We start from the raw sequence: 14922 nt of genomic DNA on the forward strand, positions 1-14922 counted from the left end.
CTCCACACACTGAGCTCTGATCCTGATTGGTCAGCAGGTGGTGCTTTCACTGAGTTGATCTTTGGTACTTTGCAGCCAATCTTATTTGTTACAGTGTACCAGGTCCTTATTCAGAATTCTCTGAGTTTTTAATAAAACAACATAGATTAGCTCCATGGCATAATGCCGAAACCCGCAAAATAAAGCAAAAGTCGAGACAACTTGAAAGGATATGGCGTTCCACTAAACTTGAAGAATCTCGTTTAATTTGGCATATTACTCTCAATGAATATAAGAAAGCACTGCGTAAAGCGAGAGCAGCCTACTACTCTTCATTAATAGATGAGAATAAGAATAATGCAAGATTTCTTTTCAGCACTGTAGCCAGGCTGACAGAGAGCCACAGCTCGATTGAGCCTTCTATTCCCATAGCACTCAGTAGTAATGATTGTATGTTCTTTTTTAATGATAAAATTGTTACTCTTAGAAACAAAATTAATGACCTCTTGCCTTTGACCAGTATAGTGTTATCAACAGCTCCCGGAAACGTAAGTTCTAATATTACACTAGATAGTAAACTAGAATGCTTTTCAGCCATAAACCTTGAACAATTAAATTCAATGATTCTCTCTTCTAAACCATCAACGTGTATCTTAGGCCCAATTCCAACTAAGCTGTTGAAGGACATTTTTCCATTAATTAGCACTTCTTTATTAAATATTATGAATATATCTTTATTATCAGGCTATGTTTCACAATCATTCAAAGTAGCAGTGATAAAACCGCTTCTTAAAAAGCACAACCTCGATCCAGAGGTTTTAGCCAATTATAGACCTATTTCTAATCTCCCGTTCCTCTCAAAAATTCTTGAGAAAGCGGTTGCAAAACAGCTGTGTGATTACTTAAAAAACAATGATTTATTTGAAGATTTTCAGTCTGGCTTTAGAACACATCATAGCACAGAGACAGCTCTGGTTAAAGTCACAAATGACATTCTAATAGCCTCTGACAAGGGACGTGTCTCTATTCTTGTCTTGCTCGATCTCAGTGCTGCATTTGATACTATCGACCATGATATCTTATTGCAAAGACTAGAGCACTTAGTTGGCATACAGGGAACTGCTTTAGGCTGGTTTAGGTCCTATCTATCTGAACACTCTCAGTTTGTACGTGTTAACGATGAATCTTCCATGCAAACCAAAGTTAGCCATGGAGTGCCACAGGGCTCAGTGCTCGGACCTATTTTGTTCACATTATATATGCTTCCGTTTATAAGGAATCATTCTGTAAACTTTCATTGTTATGCGGATGATACTCAATTATATTTATCAATCAAGCCTGATGAAATTAATCATCTAAATAAAATTCAAGACTGCCTCAAGGACTTAAAAACGTGGATGACCTTAAACTTTTTTATGTTAAACACGACCAAAACTGAAGTTATTTTACTTGGCCCGAAGAATCTACGAAACAAATGATCTAAAGATATATTAACTATGGATGGCATTAATTTGGCCTCCAGTGAGACTGTAAGGAATCTTGGTGTTATATTTGATCAGGATTTATCCTTTAACGCCCACATAAAATCAATTTCAAGGACCGCCTACTTCCATCTACGTAACATTGCAAAAATCAGGCATATCTTGCCTCAAAACGATGCAGAGAAACTAGTCCATGCATTTGTTACTTCAAGGCTGAATTATTGTAACTCCTTATTATCAGGGTGTACCAAGAAGTCAGTCAAGTCGCTTCAGCTGATTCAAAATGCTGCAGCTCGTGTACTAACCAGAGTTAGGAAAAGGGACCACATTACTCCTGTTCTGGTTGCCTTACACTGGCTCCCTATAGAACATAGGATATAATTTAAAATTCTTCTTCTCGCCTACAAAGCCCTTAATGGGCAGGGGCCATCTTACCTTAAATAACTCATTATACCCTACTGTCCTACTAGGGCATTGCGTTCCAAGAATGCAGGGTTGTTGGTTGTTCCTAGAGTCTCTAAAAGTACAATGAGAGCCAGAGCCTTTTCTTATCAAGCTCCACATTTGTGGAATCAGCTTCCAGTTTGTGTTCGGGCGGCAGACACCCTATCCATTTTTAAGAGTGCGCTTAAGACCTTCCTTTTTGATAAAGCTTATAGTTAGGGCTGATTAGATTCAGCCCCTAGTTTTGCTGATATAGGCTTAGTTTGTCGGGGGACATCTTACTTCTTCCATCTCTCTGTCTATACCTGTGTACTCTCATGTTCCGAATAACCCAGCTTCCCCAAATGTCTTTCTTTTTGGTGTCTATATACGCCGGGATCTGGAGTCATGGATGATCCTGCGGTCCTGTGTCCTGGATCGCGAGCCCTGGATCTTGAGTCGTGGCTGTGGTCCTGGATCATAAGTCCTGGATGGATATCCTCGTGGATTCATCTTCCTATTATACACACATGCATTTCCAAACATTTGGACTACCTATGTTGCAAATGTATTATCTTTTCAATGTACACACGGCATCTATTGCACGTCTGTCCGTCCTGGGAGAGGGATCCCTCCTCTGTTGCTCTCCCTGAGGTTTCTCCCATGTTCCCCTTTAAACTGTGGGTTTTCTCCAGAAGTTTTTCCTTGTACGATGTGAGGGTCTAAGGACAGAGGGTGTCGTATTGTCATACTGATATTCTGTACAAACTGTGAAGTCCACTGAGACAAATGTAACATTTGTGATGGGCTATATAAATAAACATTGATTGATTGATTGATTGATTGATCTCTTTTCTAAAGACGCCGGAGGCGGGCAGTGTCAGGTAAAAAAAAGTTATTTAGCCTTCCCAAACCTGAGCCTCACGCGCCGCCTATGCCTGTCAGCCTTCCATCTGTGCACAAACTTATCTCGTGCCCTCATTGGTCATGTGCGTATTCGTGTGTGTTGGAGGAGGGGCTCTGTAAGGAAGTAGCAGATTTTTTCAAATTCTAGCGCACTCGAGCTGGTTTCTCCAAAATTACCTACCCCACCTTTAAGCTATGAAAATCCTGATTGTATTAGTCGTTCACAGCAGAGGCCTATACTACGAAGCTGGTTCAACCTAACCTGGATATGTTTGAGTTAGCCGGTTGGCCTAATCAAAAACATACGCGCTCTCGCTAAACTGTACTACGACGCTGGTTATCAAGTGGCCAGCCGTTTCCTATCTAGTTAGGTGCGCATTCACATGAAAGGGGTGGTATTTGGAGCATTCGACCAATCACAAACATGGAGAAGCGCACTGACAGCGCAGCGTCATACTTCCTGAATGAAAAGTCAACTATAATATTAGACATATGAAGAAGTTAAACTTTAAAAATCCATGACTTAAACACTTTATCCAGGATAAAAGCCACATAGCTGCACCTGCAAGGTGAATACAGCTGGTGAAAGAACAAGTGTTTGAATGCGTGCATTAACAGGTTTATGATATCACTGCCACTAAGGCAGGGTCTATCACTAAGACACGAGTGGATCTGACTTTAATTACATTTGTCTCGAGTGTTTCGTCAACTTAATGTGTTGCTTAAAATAATGCTTCTGCATACAGTATGTGACACTGTGAGTGTTGCTCGGCCAGATACGGCTCAGCTGACTCAGATAAGGAAATATGTGATACATTATGAAGTGATATGCCGCGGACTGTACTTAATGTTATTCTGATCCGTTATGTTGTGGCAGATATTTAAGTAAGCTTTCTTAACGCTAATGTTATAATAGTCAGATTGCTCTGAAGATGGAGGTGATATTCTATTAATGTTCACGTTCACAGTCAGGCATTTTTGCCGGCCGTCTTTCCTGCAACGGCAGCTTTTCTGTATTTCCTCTATCCTGTAATATGACTTGATCGCTTTAAACTCCGCACACTGAGCTCTGATTGGTCAGCAGGCATTGCTTTCACTGAGTTGAGCTCTTAGCCTGCAACCTAACCTGCTCCGGGGCAGGCTAGCCGTTCAGCATAAGTTACCATGGAGATCTAGCCTGCTAAAAAGAGAAGCAGCTTCGTAGGACCGGAAACCCAGAGTTTTCCCTGAAGTTAGCCGGCTAAGCGAAAATCCTGCTTCGTAGTATACCCCCCTGGTCTCATGCTTATTTCACACACAACAAAGAACAGTGCAGGTTTTTGGGGGACTAATATTGTATATCAATTACTTTTCTGGGTTGAACTGAACTGCCTCCTGCAAACCAGAACTCATCATATGCAGAGATGAAAGAAGTACTCAGATCTTGTACTTAAAAAGTAGAAGTACCAGAGTGTAGGAATACTCTGTTACAGTAAAAGTCCTGGATTCAAAATGTTCCTCAAGTAAAAGTAGAAAAGTATTCTCATCAAAATATAGTGAAAGTAGCGACAGTAAAAGTAGTCGTTGTGCAGATTGGTCCATTTCAGAATAATATATATGATATGTTTTATAATGATTGATCATGAAAGTGTTCTCAAAGCTGGTGAAGGTGCAGCTAGTTTGAATGACTTTGTGTATTGCAGGGTAGCTGGTGGATTTACTCCAGGTGGAACTAAAGTCTGATTCAACACTTGATTATATTTCACATCATTCATCCACATCTGTGAAGTAACTAAAGGTATTAAATACATGTAGTGGAGGTACATGACTTACCTCTGAATTCTAGTGAAGTAGAAGTACAAAGTTATATAGAATTTAAGTACTCATGTAAAGTACAAGTCCCCCAACATTTTAAGTAAGTACAGTACTTGATTAAATGTACCTAGTTACTTTACACCTCTGGTCACATGCTTGTTAATTTGAAGTGGAACAGCACCTGTGGAGTTGGCGGTGGAGATATTACGGGGGGGGTTGGGTGGAGTTGGTGGCGTTGGCGTTGGTGGCGTTGGCGTTGGTGGCGTTTGCGGCTCTGGACATGTTCTTCAGACGTTCCACGATGCTGCGGAAGTCCTGGCCCATCTGCCCGGCCTGCTCCTCAGCCGCCAGCAGCCGCCGGTACAGGGTCTGCAGGTCCGGAGCCGCTGAGCCTGAGACATTGAATCACAACATTAACATCACAACATTAGCAAGAGCAATGACCTGATGCAAAGTTTCAACAAAACCCGATCAAGCTCAACAGCCCAATCGGAACCGTGCTAATCTTATACCCAGTGGTGGAATGTAACTAAGTACATTTACTCAAGTACTTTACTCAGGTACTTACTTTGCTGATTTAGATTATCAATACAAAATATAAATCAACTAAAACACTCAAATATAGTATTATAGGTTGAACTGCCCAGTAGTACTGTATATAAAGTGTTTTAAATTAACCCCGCCTTGAGCACATGCAACTTTGAAGTGATGAACATATTAATGTGTCAATATAATATATCAATTAAAATGATATGGTGCGGAAATTGGTGATTCTGCATAATTAAGGAGTACTTTTACTTTTATATGCTAATACTGAGACAGAGAAACAGAGTGCCACACAAACAAGTGTAAACAATTTGCATTATATATTGATTGGGTGTTTTTCAGTATTTTCTTTGTATTATTCAGAAACTCTATTGATATATATTTTCTATTTTAAATGTTGTATACATTTGCTGTTCATTTTCATTTGAGTTGTATTATATTTTTATCTTATTCTATCTTTTAAATATATATATATATATATATACACTCTTAAAACTACTGGGTTAAAAAATAACCCAATCATAACCCAGCTGCTGAGTCACTATAGGACAGAACACGCGCTGGGTTGTCTTAACCCATATGCTGGGCTGGATCATTTTAACCCATACATTGGGTTGTTTATTTGACCCAAGCTAGTGATTGAAATTAACTATATCACTGGGTTAAATAAATATAAACCATACATTGGGTTGTTTATTTGACCCAAGCTAACGATTGAAATTAACTATATTGTTGGGCTAAATAGAATATAATAATAATGTATAATAGTGTAATGAATAATCTCCAAACACACCGTATATATATATATAAAAATGCATTTATTCATAATTTGAACATCTTTGGCAAATCGTCAACATTCAGGCTGTAGAGGAAACTTCTGTGTAGCATGCAGTGGAGTCACCGACTCAGGAAGGAGACACGGGAAGAGCAGTAGCTTTGATGTCAAACACATGATGGTTTATTTGGAGTTAACGGCCGGAGGATTCACATCACAAGTCCAAGAGTCAGAGGTTCTGACTTCACGGTAGAGTTGCCACGTCAATTCTGGAGAGCCTCTCTCTTGCCAGCCCATCTAACTGGTTTCGCAGAGAGTAAACAACATATTTGAGGAGATAGCCTAAACAGTGTGGGAACACAGAGCTACTTGCCTCGGACACTTATGACCTCGAAGATTTTACCTTGGAGTCCACAAATACAGAGAAGGAAGTGTCCCAGTGTACCCACAACACAGACCATCTGTATCCCAGTATTGACCGGTCACAGAATGGAAACAATAACATTATTGGCTAAGCCGCCTGTGTCCTTAAAGAAGGTAAACAGACATCGAGGTTTGTCCTGTATGTTACTAATTGGCGTCTTATGATAATTATTTCCACAACACAGGCCACTATAAAAGAACAATGCAAATTCAACCCACCCCCCCCCCCCCCCCCCCCCCAAAAAAAACAAAGAGCCTTAAAACAAATGATATATTACAAAGTGCTGTTATCTGGACCAACTTCTCTTTCAGGTTTAAATAACATGAACATGTTTAAATATAGAGATAAAACATTTCTCTGCCCAGCAGAAACTATATACAGACACAAACATAACAAGGTAAATAAATAAATGAAGTAAATTAAATAAGTAAATAATAAGTAAATTAAATCACGTAAAGTAATACAAATAAAATTAAAATAAATGAATTAACAGGAATAGTAGGTACTGTAAACGCGGGTCAATGTTTTGACACAATTAAAGTGTGTGCCTACTGTCTTCTGCAATCATGTTTTGTGTCAATCATATTTTTAGAGAGCAGCTGTCCACTTGTTTGACACACATCACTAAAAGGCTACTTCTCTCTGTGTACCTTTAGGCCAAAGCTGCAATTGATGTCCTCATAAATTTGACATTTGAGGATTCATGTCCATCAATGTTATATACTGCCTGTTGGATAAACTCCCAGGTGGGGAGACACTGCTTTGTGTAATTTAGGTCAAACACAAAGAAAGCCTTAAAACACAGATCTACTGCACCCAGCAAAGTGTCCGTTTCAATGGCGTTGTCTGACACAATGGTGAAGGTCTGGCATGTTGTCATGTCATCACCAAGACACAAGATGTGCGGGAAGGGTTGAGTTCTCTCTGCTGTCTGTAGGTACTGTACCATGTTGGTGCCTACCTGTTAATTACACAACAGTTACTTGCAATATAACCAGCCATTTAAGTTAAGCATGTTGTTTTTATTATCTTTTTTATTGAAGTATGAAAATGCTAGTATATAAACACAGAAACACCCACCATTATTGAAGTAGAAAAACAAAAGTAAAACGTACTGGTTGGATATTAATGAAGGACTTGCGGGACTCCTCTATGGTGGGTCTGTGGACTTTTCCTCCAATCCTGTAGACCGATGGAGGACGCAGAATCGGCAGGACTTTCAAAGCTCGGTCTACGCAATATAAGAAAAATACATATTAACATCAACATTTAAATAGTATATAAAGATTGATATTTCTGAACCAATATTGACTTTTCTGCCCTGGTGTTGAATGGTAAAAACAAGGCGTGAATTGTATAGCCTATTATAATCACAGGAAGTGTTGTGACATCTTATCAGAATCTGAATCTTTATTGTCACATCACAGGTTTACAGCCAGTGTCACTTCAACAGGTAAATTATTAAATTATTACAAAGTATATACTGTAGGGTCTAAGTGGTTAAACATAAACTTGTAGTGCATTGCAGAGTATCAGTCAAATTGTCACGATCTGTCTGTGTTGTGTTTTGTCTTGTCTAGATCTGTTTTTGGTTTCCTGTTTTATTTTGAAAAGTGTTCACCCCCCCCCGTCTTGTCTGTTGCTTCCTGTCTCTGTGTTCCCTCCTGCCTGATAACCCAATTGTGTTCACCTTGTGCCTCTGTGTTTTCTCCTCCCTCCTCACCTGTGTCTTTTCTTCCTTCCTGTGTTTTCCCTCCTGTGTCTGATTGTGTTCACCTATTGCCTTTGTGTTTCTGCATTCCCTCCCTGTGTCTGCCCCTCTTTGTATTTAGTCAATCAATCAATCAATCAATGAATGTTTATTTATATAGCCCAATATCACAAATGTTACATTTGTCTCAGTGGACTTCACAGTTTGTACAGAATATCAGTATGACAATACAATTTAGTCTTGTCTTCCCCTGTGTTCCTTGTCGGTTCATTGTCTTTCCTGTCACCCTCCATGTTTGTCACTGTCGTTTTTGGCTGGATGCTACCTTGTGCTACCTGTTTATGGATTCATGGTTTTGTTTTGTTTTTTCATTGTCAACAACTTTTTGTAATTAAAGCTCACCTTTTGTTACACTTTGAAACCCGCTTTTCCTCAATCTGCATTTGGGTCCTGCCTTACCTCAAATCCTAACACAAATAGAGTATCATTCAAATAGACAAAACCGCAATAGCAAAATAATTTCTTACCATGCCAGGATTGTCTAAAAGCCTAGGGAACTCAGTCAAGATTTCCGGGAGGCTTTTAGATCCATTGCTGCGAATCCACTTGCCTCTATGTAGAGCTGTTTGATTCATGTAGTCCTCAACTTGGGACACTGGATACCTATTGACCTTCATCCATTCAACCATTTCTAGAAGTTTTTCAGGAGGCACATCATATTCTGTTGAATGATAAGTAGTGCTGGGGGGAAACGATTATTTTGAAAACGATTAATCGGGCGATTATTTGATCGATTAGTCGACTAATCGAACGATTATTTTTCTGTTGTTCAATTCATAAAAAACGTAATGTAAAAAAATTTTTTTTCACGATACTGTGTCTCAGGGGATCTTAATATTTAAGAACCTATTAATGTGTTATACCAGATTAACGGAAATAATCTCAGCTAACTGACGATACAAACCATTTTTACCAAAACAAAACACAAGTCTCATAAGAAGCATCTAAATGACCCCTGAGCGAAAAATGCTAACGGACATTGGCACAGATCTCAAGATAAAAGTACCCTTATTACTTATCGTAGCTGCACGTATACAAGATATCCGATTAAAGCTGAGACTCCATAGATTATGTAGGTACATAGTATCATCACTGAGTGATCCGGACTCGCGACAGGGGAAGCAAATACAGTCATCACAACACGTACCTTCACAGAGCTTCTAGGGAGATCGTCTCACCGCCGTAGCTGTCAATCTGATCAAAATACGTGTTCAATGGCATTCAAATGAGAAAAAACGCGGCTGAATCGGTTAATCCATAGGTTTTTAACGTCTATGTATAAAAAAATTATTGAATTTATAATCCATAATTCCATTTTAAATCGGAGAGCAAATGCTAGCTGCTAATGGTTGCCACCACAGCTATCTGCTGCTTCCGGTCAAGCAGCAGTCTCAGTGAGATATAAATATATAAATATCTTTGCGTTTTGGACTAACTTTAAAATATTCCCATGCTTTTGAAGACCTAGGGCGAGATGTTTTCGTTTGAGGGCTTCGTGCGCAATCCTGTGAGGAGGAGTTGGTAGCCGTTTCAGTCTCCATTGTGTTAGAAGTGCGATTGCGAACTGCTTGTTGCTTTGGGTGACCCACGTGTGTGTGGCGTCATACAGTCTATGGTGGCGACGCGTCGACGCGGAAATATGTCGTCGACGATATTTTGAAGTCGACGCGTCGCTACAGCACTAATGATAAGTACAGAGGTCCTCAGATTCATTATAGCTGATTTCAAACATTTGGGGTTCTGGCCCCTGACTGTGTGAAAAGTCGCCAATCGGTCCAGCGGTGCCTGAGACTAGCTTTTAGAAGATGGATGGACAGAAGAGTCATGGGACCTAAAATATAATCCCTAGCATTTGTCTATTCTAGCCTGGCGGGGATAATTAATATTGGTTATTAGTATTACCTGGTGTACTAGGGACGGTCTGTTCCTTCTGTTGTTCTTGGTGGCGTGGTCGTTTCAGCATTCTCATGCGCTTCCTGACGTTCCTCAAGCGCTCCTCCAGGAAACCTGTAGCAGGTTTGTGATTTCGGCCAGGTGTGTACCAAGCTCCCTGTAAAAGAGAAAATTAGATTCAGATTAAATTGGCCTGGCGTAAACCATGAAGATGGTTACATGGGATTTTAAGGAGCAATCCAAAAATGTGTGTGTGTATGGAGTGTTCTCCTTTATGTGTTGATTGATTAACTTACATAGCCACTGCCTGTCCAAAAGGCAAGGGAATTCATACACCAATGCCACGGCAAGGGCTTTCTTTGTGTCTGTGGATGGCCTGTTAAAATAGACAGTAGAAGTTTGTCAAAGAACGATGAGATGAGACAGTAATCATTGTTACAAATATATGACGATTCAAATCCATGAATTAAACACTGAATTGTGATGCGCTTTTAAAGTGCATTTGAGTTCTGCTGTTCACCGCATGCACTCCTTGGTTGTTGTTGTTGAAGGTGTGTGATAGCCAGTGTTGGACAGCAACATCGTACATTTACTTTACTGACATTTCTTATCTCATCTGTTTGAAAGTGTATGTTCACAGAATAATTCATATGCGGCTCACTCATTTATAACTTAACATCTCTGTCTCCTATTGATCTGAGTATATTATAAAGAATAGCCAGTTAATTGAAGCATTATAGCACAGGCCTTTGTCAGATGGTATATTACGCTGTTTTTTTCCTGCTTCGAATAGTTCTCTCTTTTTTCACCATACCTGTGTTTGCATCACTGAAACCAATGAGCACCTACGTGTGAGAATGGCCCTGACTCCATGTCAGCCCAGATTTACAAACTCCTGGCAGGACAAGCTCCAGCTCAATTCTCGCACTGAATTTAAAAAAAGTGAGTGAGGGACTGCAATATAAGAGGGAAAGAAAAAGAAACTTTAAAACTGTTCAATTGTTATGATGTAAAGACTGATATTGTTCTATAATCGGCTGAAACAGTTAAGTCATGATGTGAAACGGTTAACAAAGAAAAAGAGAAACTCAAGCTGCTGCTACACTTTATTTTATTTATCTAAAATTAAGCACTTTTAAGATGCACATTTTTAAAAGCTATTTTATTTATTAGAGGAAACTGAGTTATTTAGTTTGTTAAAGTTTCACCTATTCTGTTTACAGTTCTGTCATCACATTATTTAATACCATTTGTTAAAACACTGTTGTTTCTTTTGATGTGAAATATTATTTATTTAAATTTAAATTAAAAGCAATGTTAATTTTGTTCAAAACGTGTTTAGTTAATTTAATAATATATGTATTTTTGAATCAAGTATTCATCTTTATTGTCTTGTTAGTTTCCACATGCCTAAAACAACCTCAAGCTACATCTAAAAGTTGATGGCTAAATAAGAGCGTTTGAGAAATTGTGCAAGGCACAGTAATAGTCCGAATAGTCGATTAATCGTTTCATTAATCGATAGATTAATCGATTATCAAATTAGTTGTTTGTTGCAGCGCTACCTTGCTCTTTTTAATATATAACAAAAATATTTAATAGTAACATCTCAACATTGTCTCAATACAAATTAACTTACCTTTAAATGTGTCAATCAAGTTCTCAAGCTGCCATGCAGTCAACGTCTCTGACAAACGTGTCCATGGTGAAACCCTCTACTAGAATCAAATCAGATTAAGTACATTAGAATTTCACAAAACTGTGCAATGTTTTAACATTTATTGTAAGGTACCAAGCTACTAATGTACAGTTACTACAGGGGGTCTGCCAAATCTCTCCATGAAGACATTTTAATCATTCACGAATTATTATTATTTGCCCCTGACACGACCTAGCTGGTTGGTGTGCTATGCTAAGCTAAGCTAACCTATGGTAACACGTCGATGGCAGGGAACTAAAATGTTACATTATGTGGTTCGGTGACTCCGGTCACTCACTCCTAAAAATAACTTCAATAGTTGCTAACTTTAATGATTAATGTAATTAATAAATAACTCTAGTAACCTAAACTTACCTACATAAATGAGCTTCATTGTCGTCTGTCTGTCCGTATGTGTGAAAGCCCGCGCCCGAGCTGCATGCTGGGAAAGAGAGTTGTGACGTAAAAGCCATCTGATTTATACTGCCTTATTGTACATCTAATACTTTTGCACACAAATCCAAAGCTATAGTTCAGACCCATTTATAACTACTAGTAGAACACACGTCTTTGTAAAATAATAATTCATCGCATCACAACGTAAATTCAAGGCTCTTTCACTCATTGACAGAAATGTAAAACATTTGTAGCCGACGTTAACTGCTAATGTTATACTTTGCACAGTCTGTTAAATGCCTACAGATCCCTATTGAACTGTTATCACAACTCATTAAAAAAATATAGGTTACAGAATTGTATAATTATATAAATATAGGTAAAATATAGGTTACATACCTTGTGTTTTGAAAAAGATGATTCCAGAATGATTCAGAAGTGGGAAAATGAATAAAGCAACCTCTGGGTTAAAAAATAACCCAGGCGGGTGTTCAACTGCAATTGAAGCCCTAATAACCCCTTTGACCCAGCATGAACAACCCACCAGTGTGTTTACAGTACCCAAATAACCCATAATTATGACCCAGCCAAATCAACCCAGCAATGTGTTTATAGAAATAACCCAGCATTTTTAAGAGTGAGTGTATGTAGATAGATAGATAGATAGATAGATAGATAGATAGATAGATAGATAGATAGATAGATAGATAGATAGATAGATAGATAGATAGATAGATAGATAGATAGATAGATAGATAGATAGATACTTCATTCATCCCAAATTGTGAAATGTGTGGAAACAAGTATAAACATAACAACATTAAGTATACAAATGAAAGCAATAGACAGGAAAGTATTCATATACAGTAGAAAGGACACGATGAATATTATAACATTTAATGTTACCTTACAACTGCACTGGTAAGGTAAAACTAGGCCGATTAATAAGATGTGAAGTGCTTTGTAACTTTGACCCGCTTGACTGAATACACAAAAATGAAGAAAGTTGAACCAATAAACTAACACAAACTGACTATCACTAACATGATGATGATGGTGATGAAGAATGCATCTAACGTTCCGCTGTTCATTAAAAAAACAGCGCATTAAACAAACCATCATGCTCTGACTTTGAAAACCATGCGGAAATGTCATCAGCAGGCCATCACGTGGTTTCCGAAAATAACCGAGTGACACGGGTAGATTTTAGCCGAGACCGGCGGAAAGTTTGTCTCAGAACTCCATGTGTGTAAAAAGACGATTCACAAGCAGATACTTGAGATCCACGAGCAGAGATTTGAGATCCACGAGCGCATTTTTGGTCGACAAATACAAAATGGATTCACAAATGCCTGATCAAAAGTTGTAAATGTTAAAGAGATATTCAAAGATCTTTTTTTTATTTGTAAAAATATGTTTGCGTATTTGCAGATCCGTTTTACATTTGCAAATGTATTTGTGAGTTTGCAAATCTTTTAAATGCATTTGTGGATGGTGTTTTACATTTACAAATCACATATTTACACACAAATTATTTTTATGTTCACACAAATATAAGCCCATACGTTTGTAAAACTTGTTTAGTTTGTTTGTGGAGTTATGGCAGGAAATTAGCTCCATACACTGACAGCTCACCTTCATTACTGGGAGTCGATATAATCCAAGATATGGACGCCAAACTGAGGATCGCCAAAACACATCCAAATCTGAAGGAGTAAAGTCTCATTTCATTTCTCAGCGGCGGTCCGTCCGTGTATGAGTTCCGACCTGCAGGTGCGATGACAGCGGGCAGCAGGTGTGTGTGAGCGCTCAGGTAAAGAGCACCGAGTGACTCTACCCTATGCCAGCAACTAACAACACAAAGCATGCCTGTCTTCACACCTCTCTTTCTGTGGGCAGTACTTGTGAGCTTTCCAGCAATGAATAAGGATTCTGTGCATAACACCTGCTGCGGGACCCATTTCCAGGTGCTAACGCTGAATGAAGGAGTGCAACAGCAACTCCGGCTGGTAGAATAAGAGAAGGCTTCAGCACGAACATTAATAATGATAGAAATGCATTGATCAAATTCTCATTTTGTTTTGTTGTATTGTGTGGTAGCCTACATAGGCCTAGCTGTTTATAGCCTAAAAGCCTTGGTGGGTAGTAACGTTACTTATTTTATCAAGAGTATAGGCTACTTCGAGTTATTGGATAAAAGTCACATTATAGAAAGAATTAGGCTACCTGGGTCCTGTGTGTGTAACGCAACAACTTCCCTTGCTCATTAATAGTATAATAACCATAATTCAGCTGTTTAAACATGAGAAACAATGACCATGTACACTTAATTAGTATTGAACTTTCCCTAATCGACTATATGGGGATGTAGCTCAGTGGTAGAGCGCATGCTTTGCATGTATGAGGCCCCGGGTTCAATCCCCGGCATCTCCATGACTTTTCATTACTTTCTGTATTCCTAGCAGATTGCATTATTTAACTATCGGCTATCAGTCAGAAAAATAACAAAATGTACGGCAAGTACCTGCTCGGCGTAAGATACCTTGCGTGGCTGCTTTTATGGTAATCTTGATAGCCTTGTAATAGATACAAATGTTCTACTTCGTTTACATTTAATTTAAACTTATTTGGATGTTGTTACATTCACAAACCGCTGAGTCTGCATTAACGACCTGCTTTTCTTGTGTGAACTTCTCTGCATCTGTGTGTGGGTTTTTTGGTTTAATAGAATTGATCAGGGAAATATCTATAGCCAATCAGATGTTTACTTCATTTTCAGCCAATCACAGGAATGTGTCCCTACATTGTTATTTAATTTAATGACATCACAACATC

The 14922-nt window shown here is 38.7% G+C and overlaps 1 protein-coding gene, 1 long non-coding RNA gene and 1 other non-coding gene across 4 annotated transcripts in view; 1 reads left to right on the top strand and 2 right to left on the bottom strand.

The window, feature by feature from the left end:
• The window catches only part of zgc:154054 (uncharacterized protein LOC777616 homolog), a 57199-nt gene extending 43207 nt beyond the window's left edge, over positions 1 to 13992 (bottom strand). The window contains exons 1-3 of the mRNA XM_034222880.1: positions 13723 to 13992; positions 4824 to 4975; positions 1793 to 1807 (exon numbers count right to left, since the gene is read on the bottom strand). Coding sequence (XP_034078771.1) covers positions 1793 to 1807; positions 4824 to 4975; positions 13723 to 13954 — 399 coding nt within the window. The 5' untranslated portion in view covers positions 13955 to 13992. The remainder of the gene's footprint in view (positions 1 to 1792; positions 1808 to 4823; positions 4976 to 13722) is intronic.
• Positions 8176 to 13356, bottom strand: LOC117550439. Of its 2 annotated transcripts, none has more exons than XR_004569648.1 (3): positions 11632 to 13356; positions 10002 to 10149; positions 8176 to 8760 (listed from the first exon to the last, which is right to left on the bottom strand). It is a non-coding gene; the product is annotated as an uncharacterized LOC117550439 (long non-coding RNA). The 2 variants fall into 2 exon arrangements; XR_004569647.1 differs by lacking the exon at positions 11632 to 13356 and adding an exon at positions 10289 to 10622.
• A 456-nt stretch (positions 13993 to 14448) lies between the features above and the next one.
• Positions 14449 to 14520, top strand: trnaa-ugc. The gene has a single exon. It is a non-coding gene; the product is annotated as a tRNA-Ala (tRNA).
• Positions 14521 to 14922: the final 402 nt, after the last annotated feature.

Source organism: Gymnodraco acuticeps, unplaced genomic scaffold (genome assembly GCF_902827175.1).
Source record: "Gymnodraco acuticeps unplaced genomic scaffold, fGymAcu1.1, whole genome shotgun sequence".
NCBI lineage: Eukaryota > Metazoa > Chordata > Actinopteri > Perciformes > Bathydraconidae > Gymnodraco > Gymnodraco acuticeps.